This window comes from Salmo trutta, chromosome 22, assembly GCF_901001165.1.
Source record: "Salmo trutta chromosome 22, fSalTru1.1, whole genome shotgun sequence".
Taxonomy (NCBI): Eukaryota; Metazoa; Chordata; class Actinopteri; order Salmoniformes; family Salmonidae; genus Salmo; species Salmo trutta.
In genome coordinates this window covers 10,850,637-10,877,905 of record NC_042978.1, presented here as the reverse complement: position 1 = coordinate 10,877,905, position 27,269 = coordinate 10,850,637, and the positions used below count along the sequence as shown (strand labels likewise).

The window sequence follows — 27,269 nt, the reverse complement described above, 5'->3', positions numbered from 1 at the left end:
TTTTCACATCAGCCCCATCCCAAAGCATGGGTGGCAGAGGCTGTAGAAATCTCATTTTCCAGAGTCTGAAGGCGGTTGTGGTGGTGGTGAGGGGGGATACCAAAAGAGGTCCAGGCCACTGAACTAACAACTGGACGCAGGGGACGCCTTTGCCTCGTCTAGTTTGTTACAGTTTCAACAACATCTCAATACCTTCCCAGTTGAAAAGTGATAACTCTACGCCTTCAAGAGGCCAAAGTCCTCTTCAATTTGTAGTGTCTTGGCTTTATAAAACTTATTCACAGCCAGTTGCCAACAAGTATTGTTTCTATGAAATGGAGAGCTTTTGACCAGATGTAAAAGTGCTCCTTCAACAGAGCACCAAGTATGAAATCCTCAAGTGGCAAGAGTGAAACTTAACGAAACGCTCTACAAAACACGGTCTGCGAATAACATTGCAACTCAGCTACAAGAACTTACAATTAATTCCAAATACAAAGTCTGCATTTTAGAACTTGTATGTACGCTAAGCACGAAGATTGTTGTAGGGATGCTACTAAAAATGTAGCACATTGTGAAGCTAACGACAGATATGTCAATGCGATTATGGGGGCCTTGTCTATTTGAAACCAAGGAACTGGCCTCATCTTTATATTCTTCTTCTAATCAGTATTGGGTTCACCTCGGAGTTCATGGAGCATAAATCTCAAAACCCTTGGTTTCCAAGGCAGTGAGAGATTGTATATGACAAAACATTCATCCACAGAATAACAAAAATGAAAAAAATGAAAAAAAGATATGAAATTCACGGCAGATACTGCTTAGTTGTAGACAAACTAAAGTTGCGAGTGTGCAATTTGTGTTGTATCAAATGAAGCGCCGTTGTCTATGCAGGCACTACGTCCACATTTGCATATCAGTGGCTTTTCAGTTACTTAAGTTATTAATAGCCCTTATATCCCAAATCCCTGTAAGAAGCCTAGAACGGTCTCTCACCATTGTAAGCGAGGAGAGAGACTGCGCCTCTATCCACATGTTTCATGATGGGAGTTAAAATGCTCTTAGTGGCTTCAACCAGATCTTGCAAATGTGGATTTAGGTAGGGCATACCAGACAGTTTGGAGGACCTGGATGTGTGTTCCACTCAAAAATGGTGGAAATGTTTAAGCGTTCAGAGGATGAGAGGTTCCCCCAAGGCTCTGTGTGGTTAACTGACTGGTTGGTTGTAGCAGTGGTTGGAGTACCAGACTCCAGTTGTGTGGCTAGGAACACGGGTGGACCGCGATGTTCTCCTGTTAGTCAGTTCCCCCGGTGGTGGGGAGGTCTGATGACAGGCTGAGGGACGAGGTCTTGCTGGTCAGGCAGGACAAAACGCTGCTGGCCGCACTGCCGCCCAGCAGCACACAACTGGAACCGTTACAGCCCTCACTGCAGGGAATAAAAGGTCAGAGAGAGAGAAAGAAACAGAACATTATGAGACAAACATTTTGTATTATTGTACAATACCAGTCAAAGGTTTGGACACACCTACTCATTCAAAAGGTTTTTCTTTATTTTTACTATTTTCTACATTGTAGAATAGTAGTGAGGACATAAACTATGAAATAACACACATGGAAATCATGTAGTAACCAAAAAATGTGTTAAATCTAAATATTTTATATTTGAGATTCTTCAAAGTAGCCACCCTTTACCTTGATGACAGCTTTGCACACTCTTGGCGTTCTCTCAACCAGCTTCATGAATGGAATGCATTTCAATTAACAGGTGTGCCTTGTTAAAAGTTCATTTGTGGAATTTCTTTCCTTAAAGTGTTTGAGACAATCAGTTGTGTTGTGACAAGGTAGGGGTGGTATACAGAAGATAGCCCTATTTGGTAAAATACCATATAGCAAGAACAGCTCAAATAAGCAAAGAAAAACAACATCACTTGAAGACATGAAGGTCAGTCAATCTGGAAAAGTTTAAGAACTTTGAACGTTTCTTCAAGTGAAGTCGCAAAAACCATCAAGCACTATGATGAAACTGGCTCTCATGAGGACCGCCACAGGAAAGGAAGACCCAGAGTAACCTCTGCTGCAGAGGATAAGTTCATTAGAGTTTACTGCACCTACGATTGCAGCCCAAATAAATGCTTCACAGAGTTCAAGTAACAGACATCTCAACATCAGCTGTTCAGAGGACACTGTGTGAATCAGGTCGAATTGCTGCAAAGAAACCACTACTAAAGGACACCAACAAGAAGAAGAGACTTGCTTGTGCCAAGAAACACGAGCAATGGACATTAGACCGGTGGAAAATTTGTCCTTTGGTCTGACGAGTCCAAATTTTAGATTTTTGGTTCCAACCGCCATGTCTTTGTGAGACGCTGAGTAGGTGAACAAATGATCCCTGCATGTGTGGTTCCCACTGTGAAGCATGGAGGAGGAGGTGTGATAGTGTGGGGGTGCTTTGCTGGTGACACTGTCACTGATTTATTTAGAATTCAAGGCACACTCAACCAGCATGGCTACCACAGCATTCTGCAGCGATACGCCATCCCATCTGGTTTGGGCTTAGTGGGACTATAATTTGTGCGACAATGACCCAAAACACACCTCCAGGCTGTGTAAGGGCTATTTTACCAAGGAGAGTGATGAGTGCTGCATCAGTTGACCTGGCCTCCACAATCACCCGACCTCAACCAAATTGAGAGGGTTTGGGATGAGTTGGACCACAGAGTGAAGGAAATGCAGCCAACAAGTGCTCAGCATATGTGGTTACTCCTTCAAGACTGTTGGAAAAGCATTCCAGGTGAAGCTGGGTGAGAGAATGCCAAGAGTGTGCAAAGATGTCATCAAGGCAAAGTGTGGCTACTTTGAAGAATCTAAAACAACATATTTTGATTTGTTTAACACTTTTTTGGTTACTACATGATTCCATGTGTTATTTCATAGTTTTGATGTCTTCACTATTATTCTACAATGTAGAAAATAGTCAAAATAAAGAAAAACCCTTGAATGAGTAGGCTAAAACTTTTGACTGGTAGTGTCTGTGCAGCAAAGCTCCCCAACCTGACAGAGCTTGAGAGGATCTGCAGAGAAGAATGGGAGAAACTCCCCAAATACAGGTGTGCCAAACTTGTCATACCCAAAATAAAAAAAATTAACTGTTTTTGTCTTGTCATTATGGGGTAGTGTGTGTAGAATGATGAGGGGGAAAAAACTATTTCATCTATTTTAGAATAAGGCTGTAACCTAACAAAATGAGCGGGAAAAAATCAAGGGGTCTGAATACTTTCTGAATGCACTGTATACTTCCATTCATTTTTGGTAACAGGGACCTTCAGACGAGTCTTGTGGGAGTCCTAGAGCAAAACAACCGACATGTACTGTACGTGTTTGTGAGAGACTCACTTTTCCACAGAGGGGTCATATATTCGTGTGTAGCCCAAATTGTTCTGACGCTACAGACAGAAGTTGGCAGACCGGCAGAGAACACCATCGTGTTTGTGAGAGTCTCACCTTTCCGCAGATTGGTCATAATAGTTTCTAGGCCAAACCGTTCAGATGCTACAGACGTTTTTGTGAGAAGACGGACTTTTGGAATGTCTCATGGTCCGACAGACACCGCTCTAGCTCTGCCACCTTTCCACTGCAGATGCGGAAGTGCGACATTGGCGGATGCGATGGGTTGAGACACATTCGATGCAAAAAACTGGTTCTAGCTTAAACTGACGGATTTCGATGGGGATTTTTTATTATTATGCTAATTAGATTTCAGTGGGGCCCCGGAAATCAACTCTAGGGGGTTAAGGGAGATTTATGGGGCAAACTAAACGGTTCCTTACGGCACAGCAGTTGAAATAAACTACTACTAGTCTCCCAATGTGCGGTTTACCTGAGAACCAACGAGTGCTCCTCTCTCTGCATTTTGTTCTCAGTGGGCTTCAGCTTGTATGCCCCGCTCCCATCATGAGACACATGGTTCTCCTGCAAGGGGACAATGGCACCACTGTCAGTTCACCACAATAGTGACTGGGAGACTGAAAGCTTGTACGTTTTGGAGTCTACATCAATATCGTCTTGGTAGAAAAGCTTTCAGGCTGCACCTGTTCGGCTCGCTTGTGTTTCACTCTTTGTCTTATAAGTGGGATAGCAGTAGGTGACATTAGCCCTGCTCCTGTTCGCAAACCCTTTTTAGAGATCAAAGCAGGCTGTGTCTCTCCCTCTCCTGCTTCAGTCTGTCGCTCTTTCTATCTATATTTGGCCATCTCTGTGCCCCCTACTCTCTCTCACCAGGGCTATCTGGCGGGTCCTCTTGCCGATCTCCCTCTCCACATGGTGGAGCTCCAGGCTCAGCTGTTGGCTAGAGACGCTCCCCGAAGACCACTCCCCCGGGTTGGGTTGGGCCGCCTGGGCAGTCTGCTTGTTGATCTGCCGATTGACCTGCTGGAGCTCCATTGTCAGCTGCTCCCTCTCCTGGACTGGCCTTTCACTGAGGTGGGCCTGAGGGGGCTGGGTGTACGGGGCAACACCCCATCCTGCACCGTTCCCATAGGGGTAGTCCGCTGTGGTGGACGACAAGAGCAGGTCAGACTCTGACGAAATGGAGTTAACAGAGCAAAAACCCTAAAAGGCGTGTATGTGTTCTCCCTGTACCTGTTGCAGCGGTGTGTTTGGGGCTGTTGGTCCCCTGTGAGGGGGTCACGGCATGCCCTGACCCGGCCATCTGGTAACCCGTCTTGGGGGTGCGGGAGATCACCCCGAAGCGCGACACAGTGGGCAGGGAGCCGAAGGGGATGATAGGGTCGTCGTCTCTGGCCTCGGCCGACCTGCGCTGGCCCTCTGCACCTTTCCCCTCGGTGTTCTACAACACTCAGAGAGTTATTATGGTAACATTATAAGATGTTGCATAAAGAAAGTACAGACCCACTCCACTGAAACTGGAAAAGCTGTAGTTGAAAGACTTTTGTGAGCTTAACCGTGTTCTGAGAAAGTCACAGCACTATTTCTATGAGTGACCTTTGATCAGTCAACGAGGACAACCAATAGAATAGTAAACGCAAGATAACCATCTGTCCAACAACAAAAAATGAAACAGACATTTTGGCCCTATTACAAGAGATGAGCTTTTGGAAACTGTTTTGAGCTTGGTCGAGCTTAAGATATTCAGATTTGGATCTTTAAAAAGTGGTCAAGCTTTACACCACAACAAACAGAAAATAGAATGAGATTAGATATTGATTGATGACTCACCATCCTCTCCATGCTGTCTTTAGACTTCCCCTCCTTGCTGCCAATGTAGGAGCCAATGGTGTCACATGACCAAGGAGAGTACTGGCTAGCGTAGTCTGGCTCACGGTACTTTGCAAACACTTGGGAGTTCTCCATGTACTGCTGTTGCTGACACACACAAGCGCACATTATTATTTCCTATCTCTTCCTTTAAGTGACTAACTGCTGCGGTAGTACGCGGGCGAGATGCCACTGCGTTCTACCATAGAAACACTAGACGAGTGTAGCCTCTTACCTCCTGTGTGTAGTTGGACTCGTAGGTGTGTGGCTGCGTGGGCGAGGGGGCAAAGGGTGGGGGAGTGACCTGCTTCCTGTCCTCCAACTGGGCCATGATCTCCTGGCGTCGACGGTGCAGGTAGTCCAGAGTGGGAGTGGGCTGGGGCCGACTGTAATCCTCCTGTACAACAGTACACGTGGACACCTTTACTGTTGTGCACTTTTTGCAGCGTTGGAAATACGTTTTTTTGCAGTGGATTTATCCTGGACTCGTATGATACATTCTTGACACTCCCGATATGTAAAATATATAAATATGTGTTTTTATTACGCACGCAAGACTGTGTGCTAAATGGCATATCTTGTGATAATCGGCTGAGTAATGTCACTACTCAATCTGGATGACTAAACTCCTGAAGATTAATTGCATAGGTGTTTAGAGTTATGGATATTGTGATTTATAAAGAGCCTAGTACTCCAGACGTGTGCTTACCCGTGTGGCGTAGGGCCTCATGTGGCCGGGGTGGGGGCCAGCGGGCTGGTAACCCTCGGGAGGGTATCTTTCTCTGGAGGCCTCGTCCGCAGGCATGGAGGAGGGTTCCTCCCGGTGGGGATAGGTTTGTGGTGGTGGCGGCGGATAGGAGGGATGTCGACGGCCGTCGTAATGAGGGGGAGGTGGGTACCCATGGGGGTTGGCGTTGGAGAAGTGGGGACCTGAGGGCTGGGGGGGACACTCGTGCTCCTGTGGGTAGGTGCCGGGGTAGGGGGACTCCGGGTAGGTGGGCGAGGCCGGGTCGTTAGGGGGAGGGAGGTTCCGAACGTAGCGGGGCTGGGGTAGGTACTGGGAGGACTGGTAGGGGTAGGGGGGGTTACCTGAGAGGACACGGAAGAGCGTGGCAACAGGATTGGTATTAGATAAGCACAATAGAACCACACTGGGAGATTTACAAGTCTAATTGATCCTAGATAGAAACACTTCCTTTCATCAGCAGACGCGTCCATAAGCTTGAGATACATAGGAAATCACAGGAAAAAGAGTGGTCTGTTCTGCCTTACCTGGGGGGTACTGGGTGGACTCGTACTGCATGGCTGATGGTGGTGCCCTGGGCTCAGGGGGGTAGAAATGTTCACCCTGCTGTGAGGGGTACATGGGGGGCCCCCTGGGCACTGGCTTGTGCATGGCCAGGTGGTCCACCGCCATCCTGGGGTGGGCCATGGGCCGATTGGGCACGGGATCCAGTCTGGAAAAGACAGAGGATTTCAGTGTGAGTGTGAGTATGTGTAACAGATGCTGTGTGTGTCCATCTACTCACAAGTCAGGGGGAGAGCCGGGGGCACTGTGGCTTCCCTGGGACTGGGGCTTCCGCATAATGGGCTCGTAGGAGGGGTCGGCACCGCGGGAGATGAGCTGGGGCAGGGCGGAGCTTGTGACTGATGCCACCATGCCATTGGTCAGGCCCTTGTGGGCCAGCCCCTCCATCATCCCCACCTCCTCGGGCAATAGGCCCACCTCGTTGAGCTGCGTCAAGGACAGGCTGAGGGGCCGTCGGGCGGCCAGACGCTTGTTCATCTTACGATACCTTCAGAAAGAAGGAGAAATATATGTGGTTAGTGAAAGAGGTTGACACCTGTGTGTGGCCTAATGATCGTTGTCACACTATCAGAGCGGATCTGTGCAATGAACAGTCAACGCCCCATTGACATCAATACACAATTCACTGGTAAGCAAAGTTGGGAATGTGCCCAACGATCCCCATTGGGTGTGGCTCATGGTGGAATACTCACTTCTCTAGCTCGTCCTGAGAGTGGGCGAAGGTGCAGCTGGCTCCTCGAGGACAGCCTCCCTTCTGCTTCATGTCCCGACACATGTACGTCTTGTATTTACTGTGCTGGGGAGGCTGGGGAGGAGCCACCACAAGGGCATGTTAATAATGGAAAATACAAAAGGTGTTATTACTGTTAAGATCACCAACCAGCAGACAGTCATTGACTGCTATTATTAGCTTTAACAAGTATCAATCAAGATTCAAACATTGGTCATATGCATTAGGCACCAAACAGAAGAAGAAAACTGACAAACAGGAAGGGACTACCTGGACTTGTCTAATAAGAAAAACACTCCTTACGTTTTATGTCGCAAAACATTTCCCGTTGCGTGCCCTAATGAACACGACCCTGGTATTATCAATCATTTCAGCCCTATTCTATTGATATGCTTTGGGGGATTGAGCATCTAGATTCAGACCTGTTGCGTGTCGCTCCCCTTCTTGCTGTGGTTCTGGATGAAGTCCACCAGGCCGTGCACAACCGTTTTCACCGCCACCAAGCCCGTGTCCAGCAGCTCCCACGTGGGGGGAGGGGAGTCTAAGATGGAGGACAAGACAGGGTATTTTTTGGGGTCAAATGCATAATACTTGGAAGAGCACTGGGGACCTTGTCTAATAGGCCCTGTGAAAGTGATGACGACTTGCTTGCACGGCAGAGTCGCTTACATTTAAAAAAACGCATACAATTTGGATTCCTTTTACTGATACATAACTTTTAAAGTGAGCGCGTTGAGGGCTTTTCGCACTGCCGAGCCAAGCCAAACAAAACTGTACTGAGCGGACAGTGTGTACAGAAAATATCTGGGCCACCACAGTTAGGTACGGGGTCGGAACGATAGTTTGAAAAGGGTATTGATGTACTGTGAATGGACCAACCTGGGCTGGGGTCAATGTTGGCAAGCAGCTCCAGGTGTGGTCGCAGACGGTTCAGGTTGGCCGGGTCGCCTGTCCTCTGCAGGGCGATGGTCAGCTCCTGAACGCTCTGAGCAAACGACGCTGGCGTCTGCAACTGACACACACACACAAAATCTCTGTTCAAATACACAGCAACACCACTAGGGCTCATATTTAAGTTACATCAAAATACACATACACGCACACACACGCCTACGTACCTTGTCGATGATGGACTGCATGTGGGACTTGTGCGACTGGTCCCCGTAGAGCAGAGAGGACCACTGGTCAGGGGCGATGCGGAGGCCACCCTCCATGGCGATCTGGACAATCTGGGAGTCATGTTCGCGCCGCAGTGCCTCGTATGTCCGGAACTCCTCCTTCAGCTGCATTAGGGACGAGTCCTCGTCTCGCTTGGTCACCTGAAGACACAGGGTGACAGACAGGACGGTTTCAGTTGTGTGCCCTAAAGCAGTTGGCCCTGTAGAGGAGCTGCACCACGTGGCCTATGCTGGTCTTAGAACCATGTTTAGGTGTATGTTTGTAGGTAGTCGGACCTACCTTAAAGCAGGAGGCCCTGTAGAGGAGCTGCACCACGTGGCCTATGCTGGTCTTGGAGGCCTGGGGGAAGCGTGGCTCTAACCTTTGGACCACAAACAGCACCAAGACCTTCCTGGACAGAGCGGAGCCGTCCTCTAGAGCCAGCAGCACCAGCTTCAGAGCCTCCTCCTGCATCGCTACAACAACACATGCATAATATTTTCACATGCTTCCGATAGCATTCATTTTCTCAGTCGTTCAGGGCGGATGCAATTGAAACATTTGTCATTTGGGCCGTGTGTGAATGTGAACGAGTGGCTTGCTCGCTATTTTGCCCGCCTGTGCTTGCGTTTGTCTGTTTGTATGTTACCTGGGCCGAGAAACTGGCAGCCCCTTGCCCTGACTGCAGCCCACAGGTTGGAAGAGAGCTGCTGGGGGTTCTGGTGCTGCAGAATGAGCTCAGTGACTGTGCGCTCCCCCAGGGACCTGGCCGCCCGCGTGGCCCTCACCCGGCCCTCCTCTTCCACCAGCTGACAGTGCACCAGGGTCACCAGCTTCCTCTGCATGGGCCGACTCAGAGAGCTTTGTGCACCGCTTGCGCTCAACCCTACACCCGGAGAGAGAAGAAGAGGGGTGGAGTGTGAGAGAGAGGCTGGGGTTGTATCCATAGCAACTTACAACCAGTGCAACAGTAAGGGAGGAATTGTGAAACAACTAAATACACAAGGATCAAAGCAAATGGATAAGGATGAGAGGAAAGTGTGAGGCTGTGAGGAGAGGGAGAGAGAAGCACCACCATTCAATAGACTGTTTATACCGTATGCCAAGCTATTCCGAAATACAGTGCTGTGAAAAATGATTCTCTAGTTTTGCATTTTTTTTTATACTGAACGCTATCAGATCTTCAACCAAAACCTAATATTAGATAAAGGGAACAAATAACAACAATTATATACTATATATTTATTTCATAAAACAAAAGTAATGCAACACCCAATTCCCCTGTGTGAAAAAGTAACTGCCCCCTTACACTCAATAACTGGCTGTGCCACCTTTAGCTGCAATGACCGCAACCAAACGCTTCCTGTAGTTGTTAATCAGTCTCTCACGTCTCTTCCATGCAGAACTGCTTTAACTCAGCGACATTTGTGGGTTTTCAAGCATGAACTGCTCGTTTCAAGTCCTGCCACAACATCTCAACTGGGATTAGGTCTGGGCTTTGACTAGGCGGTTCTGCATGCAAGAGTGGGCCTTAATTTCTCCACAGCGATGTGAGAGACTGATCAACAACTACCGGAAATATTTGGTTGCAGTCATTGTAGATACATGTGGCACAACCAGTTAGAGTGTAACGGGGAAATTACTTTGTTCACACGGGAGGATTGGGTGTTGCATAACTTTGTTAATTAAATAAATTAAATAAGTATCCATTTTTCTGTTATTTGTAAACTCAGGTTCCCTTTATCTAATGTTAGGTTTTGGTTGAAGATCTGATAGTATCAAAAACATGCAAAAATAGAGAACCAGAAAGGAGGCAAATACTTCTTCACGGCACTGAACACTAGTGCACTAGAATAAAATGTGGATTGTCATGGGTGGATACAAAGGGAGAGTGGGTGAATCTGATGCTATTAAATATGATATCTTGAGAAATGAATGCAGGGTGAATAGAAGCTTTTCACATAATTAATGAGCCATGGTTGTGACGGTGAGGTGGTGTCTGACTGACCTCTGCTGTTGCTCAGTGGTTTCAGGTACAGAGCCAGCTCCTCCACACAATCACTGGCTTCCTCATAGTGGGCTATGTCCTCTGGCCCCGTCAGCAAGGTGGTAGGCTGCCGTTTGGGCACCTGGGGAGACAAAACAGACACACCATGGTCACAACACACATGTTTAAATATAGTTTCCATTTCCATTGTGTGTGTGTGTGTGTGTGTGTGACACTGCATATAAACGGACTGAATTTAAGGGACAAAAAAATGATACGCTATATTAATGTTTTGATTAATACAAGGGTAAAGTGTACAACCATTTCAATGTGTGTATCCTAGTAGGCAGTAGGAACAAATCATCTGATCAACCACTTGGTAGATGCAAGGAGGAGCATGTCTTGTCACAGGGCAAACCACACCAGTAATGGTGGTGCAGGGGTCAGACGTGATGAAAAAAAATCTAAATGGAGGATAGATGGTGTGATGGGGCCAAACCCTCCTTCAGACCATTAAACAATCCGGAAGAGAAGCACTATCCTGCATACTTGCCTTCACAAACATCTGACACATGATCGAAAGAACAGTCTCTTTCAACTTGACACACAAGTGCAAATTACCACTGTCAAAAGAGTGGAGAGATGGAGGAATAGGGAGACTTTCAACTAGAGGTCGACCGATTAAATCGGCATTTTTGGATGCCGATTATGGCCGATTACATTGCGCTCCACGAGGAGACTGCGTGGCAGGATGACCACCTGTTACGCGAGTGCAGCAAGGAGCCAAGTTAAGTTGCTAGCTAGCATTAAACTTATCTTATAAAAACAATCAATCTTAACATAATCACTATTTAGCTACACATGGTTGAGGATATTATTAGGTTAACTAGCTTGTCCTGCATTGCATATTATCAATGCGGTGCCTGTTAATTTATCATCGAATCACAGCCTACTTCGCCAAACGGGGGATGATTTAACAAAAGCGCATTCGCGAAGAAAGCACAATCGTTGCACGAATGTACCTAACCATAAACATCAATGCCTTTCTTAAAATCAATACACAGAAGTATATTTTTTTTCAACCTGCATATTTAGTTAAAAGAAATTCATGTTAGCGGGAAATATTAACTAGGGAAATTGTGTCACTTCTCTTGCGTTCATTGCATGCAGAGTCAGGGTCTATGCAACAGTTTGAGCCACCTGGCTCGTTGTGAACTAATTTGCCAGAATTGTACATAATTATGACATAACATTGAAGGTTGTGCAAAGTAACAGCAATATTTAGATTTAGGGTTGCCACCCGTTCGATAAAATACGGAACGGTTCCGTATTTCACTGAAATAAACATTTTGTTTTCGAAATGATAGTTTCCGGATTTTACCATATTAATGACCAAAGGCTCGTATTTCTGTGTTTATTATATTCTAATTACCTCTAGTTTCAACCTGGTCTCAGAGTATTTTGTATTATTCTGTACGTAAATCCGATACATTCCATTTAGTATGATATATTACATTTTGTATAGTATGTATTCATTTGTGTATGCCCATCACCAATTTCAAATATGTTAAATTACAAATCATATGTTACAAATTTGCAAAACATATGATATGTTATGAATTCTAGCTAGTCGAATAGCATTAGCTTGCTTGTTAACGTTAGCTAGGGTAGGGGTTAGGGTTAAGTTTAGGAGTTTGGTTAAAGGGTTAGGGTTCGGTGAAGGGTAAGCTAAAAGGGTTAAGGTTAGGGGAAGGGTTAGCTAAAAGGGTTAAGGTTAGGGAAAGGGTTAGCTAAAAGGGTTAAGGTTAGGGAAAGGGTTAGCTAAAAGGGTTATGGAAAGGGTTAGCTAAAAGGGTTAAGATTAGGGGAAGGGTTAGCTAACATGCTAAGTAGTTGCAAAGTACCTAAAAAGTAGTAAGTAGTTAAAAAGTTGATAACTAGGTAATAGATCTCTCGCCAGAGAGTGAAGTGCGCTCCTCCTTGACCCTAGTGCCGGTGGAGAGATGGGTTCATGCCAGAGTATGTCAGCGGTTGGAAATCCTGCTCGTCACTCGTGGCGTGGTGCTTGTGCACCGCTCCACATCCTTTCCAACCGCTCTGCTAAGAACCGCTCCATGTTCACAGGACAAGAAATGCCGCTCCATTCATTAAAATCACAATTTAACCAACACCCATCTATTTTTGTGACTATCTGGACCTACCTTTTGGTTTTGAAGTATTGAAACCAATCACATGATTTGAATGAAACGTATTTGAATAAACATGGAAAGGTAAATGTAAGAACTGCACATAATTTAAAATAAGTCAAATGTCATTAAAACAGCATATAAACACAAAATAGGTCAGGAGCCAGACAGGGAGCCAAAGAAAATTATTTTGGCTATATTATTTCAAGGCTATAGCCTACAAAGAAATGCATTGTGAAGCATTTGTGGGTGAAACACTAGGCTGGTACAACATTTCGTTGTATTAAATCATTAGTCTAAATTGCGCATATAGGCTATCACTTACTTAAAATGAAATACAAATTAAACGAAAGACGCCTTATTAGGCTCAGTGACTTTGAATTCATCTTTAGAAACCTGAGTAAGACCAGAGTCTGTGGCTTCAGGTGATGGAGCCTGGAGATCAGATCAGCAGCAGAGAATATCCTCTCAGCACTTACAGAGCCACTGGGGATGCTAAACACCCTTCGGGCCACTCTTGCCAGGATGAGATAAATATTTTTTTTTATATTAGGTAGGTTTTTAAGCAAAATAACCCAATCCAAGCTCCTTGAAAGTGAGGAATATTCCAAGCCTATTGGGCCAAAGTCTATTATATACGGTTGAAGTCAGAAGTTTACATACAGTTAGGTTGGAGTCATTAAAAATTGTTTTTCAACCACTACACAAATTTCTTGTTAACAAACTATAGTTTTGGCAAGTCGGTTAGGACATCTACTTTGTGCATGACACAAAACATTTTTCCAACAACTGTTAAGAGACATTATTTCACTTATAACTCACTGTATCACAATTCCAGTGGGTCAGAAGTTTACATACAATAAGTTGACTGAGCCTTTAAAGAGCTTGGGAAATTCCAGAAACTGATGTCATGGCTTTAAAAGGTTCAGAGAGACTAATTGACATCATTTGAGTCAATTGGGGGTGTACCTGTGGATGTATTTCAAGGCCTACCTTCAAACTCAGTGCCTCTTTGCTTGACATCATGGGAAAATCAAAAGAAATCAGCCAAGACCTCAGAAAATAAATTGCAGACTTCCACAAGTCTGGTTCATCCTTGGGAGCAATTTCTAAATGCCTGAAGGTACCACGTTCATCTGTACAAACAATAGTACGCAAGTATAAACACCATGGGACCACGGAGCCGTCATACCGCTCAGGAAGGAGACGCGTTCTGTTCCCTAGAGATGAACGTACTTTGGTGCAAAAAGTGCAAATCAATCCCAGAACAACAGCAAAGGACCTTGTGAAGATGCTGGAGGAAACAGGTACAAAAGTATCTATATCCACAGTAAAACAAGTCCAATATCGACATAACCTGAAAGGCCACTCAGCAAGGAAGAAGCCACTGCTTCAAAACCGCCATAAAAAAAGCCAGACTACGGTTTGCAACTGCACATGGCGACAAAGATCGTACTTTTTGGAGAAATGTCCTCTGGTCTGATGAAACAAAAATAGAACTTTCTGGCCATAATGACCATCATTATGTTTGGAGGAAAAAGGAGGAGGCTTGCAAGCCGAAGGACACCATCCCAACCGTGAAGCACGGGGGTGGTAGCATCATGTTGTGGAGGTGCTTTGCTGCAGAAGGAACTGGTGCACTTCACACAATAAATGGCATCACGAGGGAGGAAAATTAGGTGGATATATTGAAGCAACATCTAAAGACATCAGTCAGGAAGTTAAAGCTTGGTCGCAAATGGGTCTTCCAAGTGGACAATGACCCCAAGCATACTTCCAAAGTTGTGGCAAAATGACTTAAGGACAACAAAGTCAAGGTATTGGAGCGGCCATCGCAAAGCCCTGACCTCAATCCCATAGAACATTTGTGGGCAGAACTGAAAAAGTGTGTGCGAGCATGGAGGCCTACAAACCTGACTCAGTTACACCAGCTCTGTCAGGAGGAATGAGCCAAAATTCACCCAACGTATTGTGGGAAGCTTGTGGAAGGCTACCTGAAATGTTTGACCCAAATTAAACAATTTAAAAGCAATGCTACCAAATGCTAATTGAGTGTAACATCTGACCAACTGGGAATGTGATGAAAGAAATAAAAGCTGAAATAAATCACTCTCTACTATTATTCTGACATTTCACATTCTTAAAATAATGTGGTGATCCTAACTGACCTAAGACAGGGAATTTTTCTAGCATTAAATGTCAGAAATTGTGAAAAACTGAGTTTAACTTCACTAGGGTAGGGGGCAGCATTCGGAATTCTGGATGAAAAGCTATGGATATGCATATTATTAGTAGATTTGGATAGAAAACACTCTGGAGTTTCTAAAACTGTTTGAATGATGTCTGTGAGTATAACAGAACTCATATGGCAGGCAAAAACCTGAGAAGAATCCAACCAGGAAGTGGGAAATCTGAGGCTTGTAGTTTTTTCAAGTGATTGCCTTTACAGTATACAGTATGCAGTGACTTTTGCACTTCCTAAGGCTTCCACTAGATGTCAACAGTCTTTAGAACGTTGTTTCAGGCTTCTACAGTTAACAGAGAGTGAACGAGAAGGGCGGGAAGTTGGTGACTCAGAAAATAATATGACTTCAGTGGCGCGCATTCACGTGAGAGGTAGATGTGTTCCATTACATTTTTGAAGACATCGGAATCGTCCGGTTGGAATATTATTGAAGATTTATGTTAAAAAGGCCCTAAAGATTGATGCTATACATCGTTTGACATGTTTCTTCAAACGTATATAGAATTTTTTTTACTTCTCGTCGTGAAATCTTCAGCGCGCTTCCTACATTTGGAGTAGCTTACTGAACGCGCTAATAAAAAGGAGGTATTTGGACATAAATGATGGACTTTATCGAACAAAACAACATTTATTGTGGACCTGGGATTCCTGGGAGTGCATTCTGATGAAGATCATCAAAAGGTAAGTGAATATTTATAATGCTATTTATGATTTTAGATGACTCCAAAATGGAGGGTATCTGTATTGTCTGATGTTTTCTGAGCGCCGTACTCAGATTATTGCAAAGTGTGCTTTCCCCATGAAGCTTTTTGAAATCTGTCACAGCGGTTGCATTAAGGAGATGTTTATCTATAATTCTTTGAATAACAGTTTAATATTTTATAAACATTTATGATGAGTATTTCTATAAATTGATGTGCTCATTCACCGGAGGTTTTTGAAGGAAAATCATTTCTGAACATTACGGCCAATGTAAAATGGGGTTTTTGGATATAAATATGAACTTTATCGAGCAAAACATACATGTATTGTGTAACATGAAGTCCTATGAGTGCCATCTGATGAAGATCAAAGGTTAGTGCTTAATTTTAGCTGTATTTCTGGTTTTTGTGACGCCTCTCCTTGCTTGGAAAATGGCTGTGTGGTTTTTCTTGTCAAGGTGATGTGCTAACATAATCTAATGCTATGCTTTCTCCATAAAGCCTTTTTGAAATCGGACAATGTGGTTGGATTAACGAGAATCTTATCTTTAAAATGGGATATAATAGTTCTATGTTTGAGAAATTTGAATTATGAGATTTTTGTCGTTTTGAATTTGGCGCCCTGCTATTTCACTGGCTGTTGAATAGTGTGACCCGCAGGTGGGACGGTCACGTCCCACATACCCAAGAGAGATTAAATGTATTTGGCTAAGGTGTATGTAAACTTCCCACTTCAACTGTATGTGTGGAATTATTTGTTGATTCAGAATGTCCCTCCCAAAAAACAACATCCGTAGCTTGCTCTCAAATAGCAAATAGAGGTTACGTGAGGTTATATTTATGAATATGCCTGGTAGGCTACACCGGTTGTAAAGCGGATTAATGTGCTTAAATTTAACAACTGAGCAATCAATAGCTGCACGAGACCTCTTTTTAAACTGTGGCCAGTCAAACTGTTTCCTCACGCAATGGTGCAATGACTGGGCTTATAAGAACACGTTTCACTAGGCTCTGTAGGCGTTGGGCTCTCCAACTCTGTTCCAGGAGCTCTAGGCCTTTAGGCTATGCTTAGAGTTATTTGGCCACTTTAGTTGTGATACGAACCTTATGAAAACACCTAGGCGTATGGGCTAGGCTACATGATGCATTCCATTATTTAAACAGCATGCGCTGTTTCTTACCACACACTGGGCATCATTGATAATATTCTCACCCATCAGACTATTCTCAATTTAATCTTGTCAATAAATATACTAAATATTATGTGTTAAATTAATTTGGATTTAGAATGGACCATTATCATGCACCTGTCAGAACAGGGGGAAAAAAAAGACATGTAATCCGTATGCACTTGAATAGCGAATGGAGGACGCTTTCCCCGCGGGGAGTTTTCATGCCAGCCAGGTAGGCTACTCCAGTTGTAAGCAATGTGCTTAGTATTAGGAAAGTTTGGAAATAAATATAGTAGGCGTAGCCAATAGAATCTTATTTTTAATAGAGGCCATCAACTCTGTTTTATCACACAATCGCATCGCATAGCCTATAGAAATGTTGTGCAACATGGGCTTAGAAGAACACTCATTTCATTCCATGCATCAACCAGCTATGAGGAGTTGGCTCTCGTTTTACAACAGGTGATCCTATCCCGCTCAAACTCAATGCCAGGGCTCTCATGAAGTGTTTGATTTGATTGCATTTGCATTGCCGTCAGAGTGATAAGAGGGACGATAGAGTGCTGAGTACCAGGCCATTAGTGACCGTCCGTTGGCAAGTTTGGTAGGCTACTAATGATGGTCATGACACGGGACTTGCCAGTGTGGCACACACCCGCCCTTTGCCTCTCCCTTTCTCCTTCCCCTCAATCCATCAGACCTCTGATGTTTGGCAGCTGTAAGAGGAGTCGTGCCGAGGGAGCAAATGAGTATCAGTGTTTGCTGAGTCATTGGGTTGGCCAAGGAAGAGGAGCTCTGACACACACATGTACGTCATCCCTCCCAACATGACATGCAGGTCTCCACCAAGCACTCCCAGCTGCAGGAAAGTTCTAGATCATCATTTCAGCAGTTGCTGGCTGCGCCTGTAGCTGCTCCCATTTGAAATCTAAAAGCCCCCCCCTTCTATTTATAGATATCTGTGTACACATTGTGTAGGCCTACTTTTAGTGAATTCATTCATATCCCATGAGTACAAAGAGCAGGATCTGGACTGAGCATTGTGGAGAGTAGCAAAGGCAAGGAGTTGGCAGTAAGGCAGTGTTTTCTGTGTTACATAACATCTGTCACATACTACCTCTGCCAAAGCTATTTAGGCCATAATAACACGGTACTATACCTTCTCACATGGAGATAGTATGCTGAGTGCCTACAACACAGGTCAAACCAGCACTTCACTTAAACACCCTATGGGAACTATTATCAACCGATGAGGAAGTGAGGCCAACTAGCATGGTGGTTGATTTATGAAACATGGTGGCACACCCATTTACAGAGGTGAAGTTTTTTTTTTTTAGCAACATCTCTTTTTGAAAAGCAATTGGAGCCCAAACAAACAGCCTTCGAACTGGAGCTCAAAGGTTTGCTTTCGGTTTCTCTGCAAACTAGTGCAGTTTCATCCACACACACACACCCATTCTAAAAGGCAAAATTTGCATTAAAAGGGGAAGGGGGTAAAAAAAAAAAATCCAGTTTACTGCTGAGGGTGTAAGACTGCCTGTGTATTTGTTTTAGTTGAAGGGTAATACTTTTTAGCGTGCGTGTCTGGGTCAGTGTGTGTGTGCACGCACGACATGTACAAGTGTCATTTAGTTCTCTTTCAGTCGACATCTCACTATTGGATACGCCCCTTGTGTCCTATTTGCAGAAACCTTATTCAATCACTCCTAATAGGCCAATCAGAACTTTGTAGGCGTAAACCCCACATATCTATATAGCATCCGCAATGCTCACGCAACCCGACTTCAACTGTATATTAGTAAGCTATGTGTAAAGACAAGATTAAATTAAGAACATAATATCAAGTGCTTGTCAAATTGTGAATGAGAGACTGATGAACTGTGTGCAGCATGTGCAAGAAACAGAGCAGAGTGCATGCCTTTCATGGAACTTTTTTCAAATCATCATTAGTCGCATCATGCAGCCTTAGAATATATTAGAAATACAAACCTTAGGCTCTATGTTTCTATCACAACTAAAGTTGCATGAATAACTCTAAATTAAGCATATGTGAGGACCTGTTTCAAATAATCACTTCGTTAACTGCTCAACACAGAAAAGCTGCATGTGCGCACTACTTTGGAAATCGTTTGGGGAAAATATACTTTCTATTTTATTCAGCTATGTTCAATTGTATTCTTACTATAAAAAAAGCAAATATTGTCTGTTAAATGAACTAGTGCAGCCCAAAGCCATATGGCATAACCAGATCAGGGCCTAACATAAGGACGACTCAGACTTTGCTATTCAGTTCTTCTGAAATAGGCTACATTTTCTTTATATCATAATGTTTCTTTAGACCTGCCTAACATAAATAATCGATTTATTGTGATATTGTAGACTATATTAAATGGATTCATTAGACTTTTTAGAATGTAGATGTTCCAAAAGGTCCGCATCAGTGGCTTGTAGGCTATGCTTGGAAGCACTTAATTAAGATAAACACGTTTAGCATTTAACGGTCAATTACCATGAGCCTGGCAGTTTTTTTGCATGACAATTACCGGATGATCAAACGTCATGACAGCTACAGCCATAAAGTACCACAACTGAAACCTAGAGGAACCTTTGACCACAACATCGGTGGACTGATATCTAAAAATCAGAATGGCTGCTTCACAGTGTGCCGAGTCCCAGCCACGCGCTACATTATCCTGCTTCAGGATCCATGTCAACCTCCCACCTTTCATGTGTGCACTTCTCTCCTTGCCCTTCCTTCTCGGTTGTGGTCTCTCGGGCCATCTCTCCTTCTCAGAGGTTAATCTTTGTGACATTGTGACTAACAGTAGTCCTTCCTGTATCCCTTCGAATGCGTCACAGTAGCTAAATAAAACAACCGCTGGGGACAGTAAACATCTCATGACAGTTATTGTCCCTCATGTGCAACATCGGTTGAGTTATGAAAACACAGCCACGTGTTTTTTTTTGCCTAACCCAGCAGCAAGCTAGTATCATGTTTCTGATAAAATCTCACAAATATGAAAACAGTGGTACTGTAATGAGCAGTGGGGATTCACTGACTGTTTGATGTATCAATAGCTGTCACGCACAAACCGATATCATCTTGCAGAAACTGATAGATAGCATGTGACAGATACTTCCTTTTTGTGGCCCTGAAAGGCAAACTGATAAATGGTTTTGACAATGTTCAGCTTCAATTTGTACAGGAAAAAAACTGACACAGTGCATTCGGAAAGTATTCAGACCCCTTGACTTTTTCCACATTTTGTTACGTTACAGCCTTATTCTGAAATTGATATATATATATTTTTAAATCCTCAAATCTACACACCATAGCCCATAATGGAAACTTTGGCCAAAAAAACCCAGAAATACCTAATTTACATAAGTATTCAGATCCTTTGCTATGAATCGAAATTGAGCTCACGTGCATCCTGGTACCATTGATCATTCTTGAGCTGTTTCTACAACTTGATTGGAGACTACCTGTGGTAAATACAATTGATTGGACATGATTTGGAAAGGCACACACATCTATACAAAAGGGCCCACAGCTGACAGCGCATGGCAGAGCAAAAACCAAGCCATGAGGTCGAAGGAATTGTCCGTAGAGCTCAGAGACAGGATTGTGACGAGGCACAGATCTGGGAAGGGTAACAAAACATTTCCCCAGCATTGAAGGTACCCAAGAACACAGTGGCCTCCATCTTTCTTAAATGGAAGAAGTTTGGAACCACCAAGACTCTTCCTAGAGCTGGCGGCCCGGCCAAACTGAGCAATCGGGGGAGAAAGGCCTTGGTCAGGGAGGTTACCAAAAACCAGATGGTCACTAACAGAGCTCCAGAGTGCCTCTGTGGGGATGGGAGGACCTTCCAGAAGGACAACCATCTCTGCAGCACTCCATCAATCAGGCCTTTATGGTAGAATGGGCAGACGGAAGCCACTCCTCAGTAAAAAGGCATATGACAACCCGCTACGAGTTTACCAAAAGGCACCTAAAGGACTATCAGACCATGAGAAACAATATTCTCTGGTCTGATGAAACCAAGATTGAAATCTTTGGCCTGAATGCCATGCGTCACGTCTGGAGGAAACCTGGCACCATCCCTACGGGGAAGCATGGTGGTGGCAGCATCATGCCGTGTGGATGTTTTTCAACGGCAGGGACTGGGAGACTAGTCAGGATCGATGGAAAGATGAAAGGAGCAAAGTACAGAGAAATCCTTGACGAAAACCTGCTCCAGAGCACTCAGGACCTGAATGGGGCGAAGGTTCACCTTCCAACAGGACAACAACCCTAAGCACACAGCCAAGACAACGCAGGAGTGGCTTCAGGACAAGTCTCTAAATGTCCTTGAATGGCCCAGCCAGAGCCCGGACTTGAACCCAATCTAATATCTCTGGAGAGACCTGAAACTAGCTGTGCAGCGATGCTCCCCATCCAACCTGACAGAGCTTTAGAGGATCTGCAGAGAAGAATGGGAGAAACTCTCCAAATACAGGTTTGCCAACCTTGTAGCGTCATACTCAAGAAGACTCAAGTCTGTAATCGCTGCCAAAGCTGCTTCAAAGTGCTGAGTAAAGGGTCTGAATACTTAAGTAAATGTTATATCAGTTCAGTTTTTGCAAAAAAATCTGAAAACCTGTTTTTGCTTTGTCATTATGGGGTATTGTGTGTAGATTGATGAGGGGAAAAAAAATATTTCATCAATTTTAGAATAAGGCTGTAATGTAACAACATGTGGAAAAAGTCGAGGTCTGAATACTTTCCGAATGCACTGTAGCTCTCTCACAAGAAGACTCAAAATATGAACCCTTTAAGACTTCGGTACAACAGCCAGAATAAGATAAAGACAAGTGAAAGTTATTTTGTCTCTAAATGTAATGGGAAAATCGCATTGACTGGCAGAATAAATCTGGCCCAATACAGAATCGGGTAAACTGCTCCTACACAACACTGATATACCTGACGCAAGACAAATGAAAGACACCAAATTCCCAAAGCAGATATTTTGTTTGTCAGTCGTTAGTCATCACCAGTCCATGTATGAGCATAAACAATTGAGTTCCGTTCCCATGCTACATTAACATAACCTATATTCACCTCACCAAGTGATACACAAACTGTCATTAGGAGAATAGGGGAGAGAATAAGGGGAGCAATTGTCCAATGCAAATGTGGGGTACTGTCCCAACAGTAACAATATTCATAATCTTATGAATGTGAACGTGACATTGAGTGAGTACCTAGCCTAGCATCTCACCCGAGTAGCACCTACCTAGCCTGTCTCACCTGATTAGTACCTACCTAGCCTAGCATCTCATCTAAGTAGCACATACCTAGCCTAGACTATGTCTCACCTGTCCTCCCACCAGCTGCAGTAGGGCAGTGTTGACAGGCAGCAGCTCAATGTCGGAAGCGATGGCCGTCTGGTCGAAGGGGCAGGCCTTGCGGTGCAGCTTGTTCAGGCACATCTTGCAGACGGTGTGTCCACAGCCCAGGCTGATGGGCTTGCGGACGCTCTCCTCGAACAGCTGGGTGCAGATGGGACACAGCAGGAATTCCGTCCATTGCGGCGCTTGTACAGGCATTGTAACCCTAAGAGGTAACTAGGGGAAGCACGATGGCTTCGACAAACGCCTTCCCTTTCAAATAAAAAGGTAGATCCTTCGGTGTGTTGGTGCGTTGCCACGTAGGGTGCGTTCTCTTTTCGAAAACAAAGTGACGCAAAAGACCTGAAAAATTCCACTGGAATCAAAAACTCTTCTGAACATCAATTTTCTTCTAAATGTTTAGACATCATGAACATTCAGTACGTGGTATGACCTGAAAAGACAAACGAGAGAACAGTCAACTGCATACACCAAACCCAAAGAGCAAACAGATTAATCCTGTGGGAAGAAAAAAAAACATCCAAATTTGCTTAACTACCCAACTATGCTATGACCAGCTGAAAGCAGCAATGGTGCAGCAGATTCACCTGTCTGCCCTTTCAGTGAAGGACAAAAGCAGCAGGACGTCAATGAGACTCCCCTGTTGTCTTCACTGAGGTCTGGGAGCGTTGGGGTATCCCCCAGCAGCAGTCGTGTTCACTAAATGCCAGCAGGCTGATGAGTTACTTACAGTGGCTATTTTAAGACCCTTCCTATGTCCAATAAAAAGCGCTCATCTGAAAACAGGAAGTTTGGGGCTTCAATGGGGAGAGACTGCTTCTTGTTGCTGTATACGAACAGGTTACCGTAAGTGAATAGCCACATTTCAGCAGCAAAAGTGAAACCCTAGGCTAGATGTTATACCATTATTGATGCGTAACAAGTGGAAAGAAACATAATTTCGACTGTCTCCTCACATACCAAAGGGAGTTTCACATGATTAATATTAGGCAAACCTTATGCAACGTGAGCATGAATATCAGGAAACAACCAAACGGTTCACTCCAATAAATCATTGTCTTTATGTAATCACGTGCAGAACTATGATTCACTTCACAAGCATGTCTGAGCTTGTAGACAAAAAAAACTTCTGCTGCTATGTTGCTGTGACCCATTAGTGCGTATAAACTCCCCTTTTCCACTAGAAATGATTTGAATATCAAGACGGATGCCAATACAAAAGTCTGCTCTCTTATACAAGCAGTGCTCTCAAAACGCACCGAAACAAGACAACCCAACCAACAACAAAAAATACTCACCACAAGAAGGTATGGATGATATGACGAAAATGCATCTGTTGCAACATGAGTGGACAGACACAGAGGCTAATCACTTCTTACTTTGTTGAGGATTTCCAGAGTATAAGATAGTCTACTCCATGATGCTGGTACTGGTTAGCTAGTCTGCAGAGATAGAAACACTACGTGCCTAGTGTTGCCACTTTCTCACCTGACATGTGACTACAATGAGGAAGAGGTTCTCAGTTGATTTATGCTCCCGGAAGCAAAAACCAACCTAACAAAATAGTCATTCGAATTTGCCTAAATCCTGCACTTATCCTTGTATCTGATTCAAGATGGACGTGTGTAACATTCAAATGATCTCTTTTGTTCACATACGTGCCCGTGCCACCGCCGGCCCGTCACTAAGGCATAATTTGGTTTTGTGGCCAGTGTCAAAAAAAGTCACAACCGATGTCTTCGACCTGAACAAGGGTTTCACAGGATGAAAATAGCCAGAGGGGTGTACTCAGTGGGTGAGTTACCAATCAGAGTAGGGCTGTGGCGAATGCAGCAACATACGCCACATGAAATAGGAGCAGGAAACACCCTCACAGCGATGCTGAGGTGAGTGGCCCAGGATGTGAGTGTGTTAAGCCTGGGAATTGGCTGTAACAGGTGACAACGGAACAGGGGCTTTTCCTCAGTCAGTGTTTGACAGACAGCGGGAAAATACCCTTTTATAAATTTAACTATATACTAACCTACACCGAGAAGAGAAATATTCCTATGTGTTTCTGGGAAGGCTGATCGACATTGAGGTCACTGCCTGGGACTGCTCTGGTTCCACTCAAAATGCAGTAGCAAAAGGCCATCTGTCATTTCCTTTAATACTTCTGGACAAAACAAAATGGTGTAATAGGTAGCTATGTCTGCATGTGATCTAACAACACAAGACCAAATAGATAAGTGAATGCAGTGCAGCCGTGTCCATAAACTACAACTACTTGAAATAGGGCAATTGAGGGAAAGGGGATACCTAGTCAGTTGCACAACCGAATCCATTCAACCGAAATGTGTCTTCTGCATTTAACCCAACCTGAATCAGAGAGGTGTGGGGGGGCTGCCTTAATATATACGTCCTCGGCGCACAGGGAGCAGTTGTTGTTGGGGGGTTAACTGCCTTGCTCAAGTGCAGAATGGCAGATTTGTCAACCTTTTCTTAACCGCTAGGCTACCTGCCGCCCTTTGAGGCCAACTTCCACACAAATCTTCCATTGACATCAATAGTTAGGTTTCCATTCTATATGCAACAGATTATCATGCAAATATTATAAAGTCCACTTTAATTTTTAATATGCACATTTTCCCACTAGAGGTTTGTTTCCACCAAGCTGACTTGCTGCGGATACAAGGCTGTGTGTGATGACGTAAGGTTAGAACACCTAAAAAACACTTCTGCTCTGAAGTTCTCATGTACCAAATAAAAAACTAATTCAATGCGTTTCTATAGCATTTTTCACTATATCGCTGGTTTTGTCACACAAACTATTGCAATAAATGGCAAACTTGTCCAATCTGGTTTTCACGTATGCACTCTAGACAACAGTTCGCTGATAAAGTGGACACTGGATAGGTTAGGTTATATGATGAGTTGGATAAGAGCAAGATCATGTGTATTTGTTAACTGGCAGCTAAGCACTGATCATCATGTTACTAGCATACAAATTAACACCCTTGATATTTATTGGAAAAGAGCATCAAGCTCATCACCGTGCACTTTCACCACCCTGTGAAGTTCATTATTATTTGTTGCATCTGTAGCCCAATAAACTGGGCATGATTTTTCAAGTCGTAGTGGGAGGACCACACAACAAATTAGACTGCAAATTTACCTCAACATGGTTATTCTATCAGCAATTGCGCAGGAAATCGCTTCCACCGCAATTTGTCACATAATTCAGTTTACCCACACAAAAAGATCCCACCATGTCGAATGAACAAATTGTCTGTCAACATTAATAAAATTGTATGGACACTTCCTGATTCCATCACCGTGGGCATGATTTTTTGTTGTTGGTATGACTTTACTCACATAAAAACTGGACATTGGAAACGTTGTTACTGTAAGATCAGGGACAATAGTTTGAATTACGTGGACCTCAAATCAAGTCTACGTTTTCGTCTTTCACCCTCATCGCAGACTGATGCGACACATCCTGCAGTGACTTTTAGCCTAGACAAAATACAGCCTCTGTCTTAGCTATGACTTCTTTACCAAAGTGAGGTTACAATTACATGACTAAATTTACACCCAACTCCCCCTGACCGTCTGGCTGTTATAGCCTGGCCTACATACTGTGTGGTTACATTTCACACAGTATTTAGGCCAGACCCTTTTACTCACATCTAAGTTACGCAATTGTCCATATTCAAAATGCCATGTAAATCATGATGTGACACTGACAGATTAATGTCGACTTGACTAGTTATCCTAATTGCCGGTCCCTTTATAGCAAATTTCAACTAGACAGGCTACCGGTGTAGAACTCTGATTTGTTATCTGGCTGACTGTATTCTATCAGTCCCAAACAAAGTCAAGTTAGGCCTAGGCCTAAATCATAGTGGAAACTGTGGCCACAGCAAACACACAGTCATGATGAGGATGCAGATGCAAACACTCACAGCTAGCAAACAATTTTTTTTGCCATGACTCATAATAGCTAACACTAAGGAACTGCATATACAGTCTTACACAACCACTAATCACAGGCCTACTAATTACCCTACACTAAACCAATTCAATCCAGACCAGTATCTGTGATGCATTTTACAATTTGATCATCAAAGCGACAATTTTTCCTGAATATTTAAAAAGCACTATAAGTAACAAGTAGTTGCATTTTTGTTTTGTTTCACTGTTCACTGTTGGATATATGAATACAACAACCTGGGAACTCAGTTTGAATAACATGGGCACTTCCTCTGTTTTCCACTATCACAGCAGTAAGATCAAATGTTGTCAAGCCTCTGAAAAGGTATTAGTTACAAGCATTTAAACATAGCATGCAAATATATCACTATGGTGCAATGGAAACAATGCACGAGTAGCTAGCTACTAAGTTACTTCAAAGTACGCTAGTTAACGTTAATAGCTAGCTAAAAAGGTCCCCACCGCAACATTTGGCAAAAGCCCATATAACCTAACTATTTGACTAGTTATAACGGTGTGTCGATCTAGCTAGTTACTGGTGATTAGGTAGCTTTAGCAGATATACTAGCTTCAGAGAGCTTGCTAAGGGTAGGTAGTAATGCAAATTAAGTGGACACATGTAAACGTTAGCTAGGATAGCTAACTAACGTAGCTAAGTTACGAGCAAGCTAACGTTAACGTATTGGCACAGTTAACCAGTTAGGTAGCCAGCTAGTAATCACAAATACACATTTAATTTTTCTTTCATTTACTTCATGCAACTAAGGTCCTTAATAAACATGAAAAATATCTAGCTCGACAGCTAGATTGGACGGCAATTCCGGTTAATTAGCTAACGTTAGCTTAGCTGCTAGCATAGCTAGACGTAAATTTGCCGCAAAAATAAAACATGTCGAAAATAAACCTTAGCTAGCCAACGTTAGCTGTTTATAGCTAATGTAGTCCCACCGGCAGAGTATACTTACAGTTTCCAATAAAATGCCATCAATCTTCAGCTGTTTCTATGATAATATTGTTGTATTTCCTCGGTGTAGCCGGAGCCTGGCGGTAACGAGCAAGCTAGTTACTATCTTTTAGGTAGGGTGTGTGTCAGACAGCGCACAGAACAGTAAGGAAAGGTGCAAGACCTGAGAAAAAAAATTGTAACACATAGGCAGGTT

At 43.8% G+C, this 27,269-nt stretch overlaps 1 protein-coding gene across 5 annotated transcripts; it reads right to left on the bottom strand.

Moving 5' to 3' along the window:
• rc3h1a (ring finger and CCCH-type domains 1a) lies at window positions 1–27,269 on the bottom strand. Of its 5 annotated transcripts, XM_029706552.1 has the most exons (19): window positions 23,436–24,370; window positions 22,725–22,913; window positions 22,105–22,570; window positions 10,461–10,581; window positions 9,102–9,338; window positions 8,753–8,928; window positions 8,413–8,613; window positions 8,174–8,306; window positions 7,717–7,835; window positions 7,257–7,369; window positions 6,785–7,051; window positions 6,528–6,712; window positions 5,965–6,344; window positions 5,491–5,652; window positions 5,217–5,363; window positions 4,620–4,827; window positions 4,257–4,528; window positions 3,859–3,950; window positions 1–1,407 (listed from the first exon to the last, which is right to left on the bottom strand). In XM_029706552.1, the coding sequence occupies exons 3-19, from the start codon at window positions 22,333–22,335 to the stop codon at window positions 1,275–1,277; spliced, it is 3,177 nt and encodes a 1,058-aa protein (XP_029562412.1). In that variant the 5' UTR covers window positions 22,336–22,570; window positions 22,725–22,913; window positions 23,436–24,370; the 3' UTR covers window positions 1–1,274. The 5 variants fall into 5 exon arrangements, with proteins under 5 accessions (XP_029562412.1, XP_029562410.1, XP_029562411.1 ...); XM_029706550.1 differs by lacking the exons at window positions 22,725–22,913; window positions 23,436–24,370 and adding an exon at window positions 27,075–27,269; XM_029706551.1 differs by lacking the exon at window positions 22,725–22,913.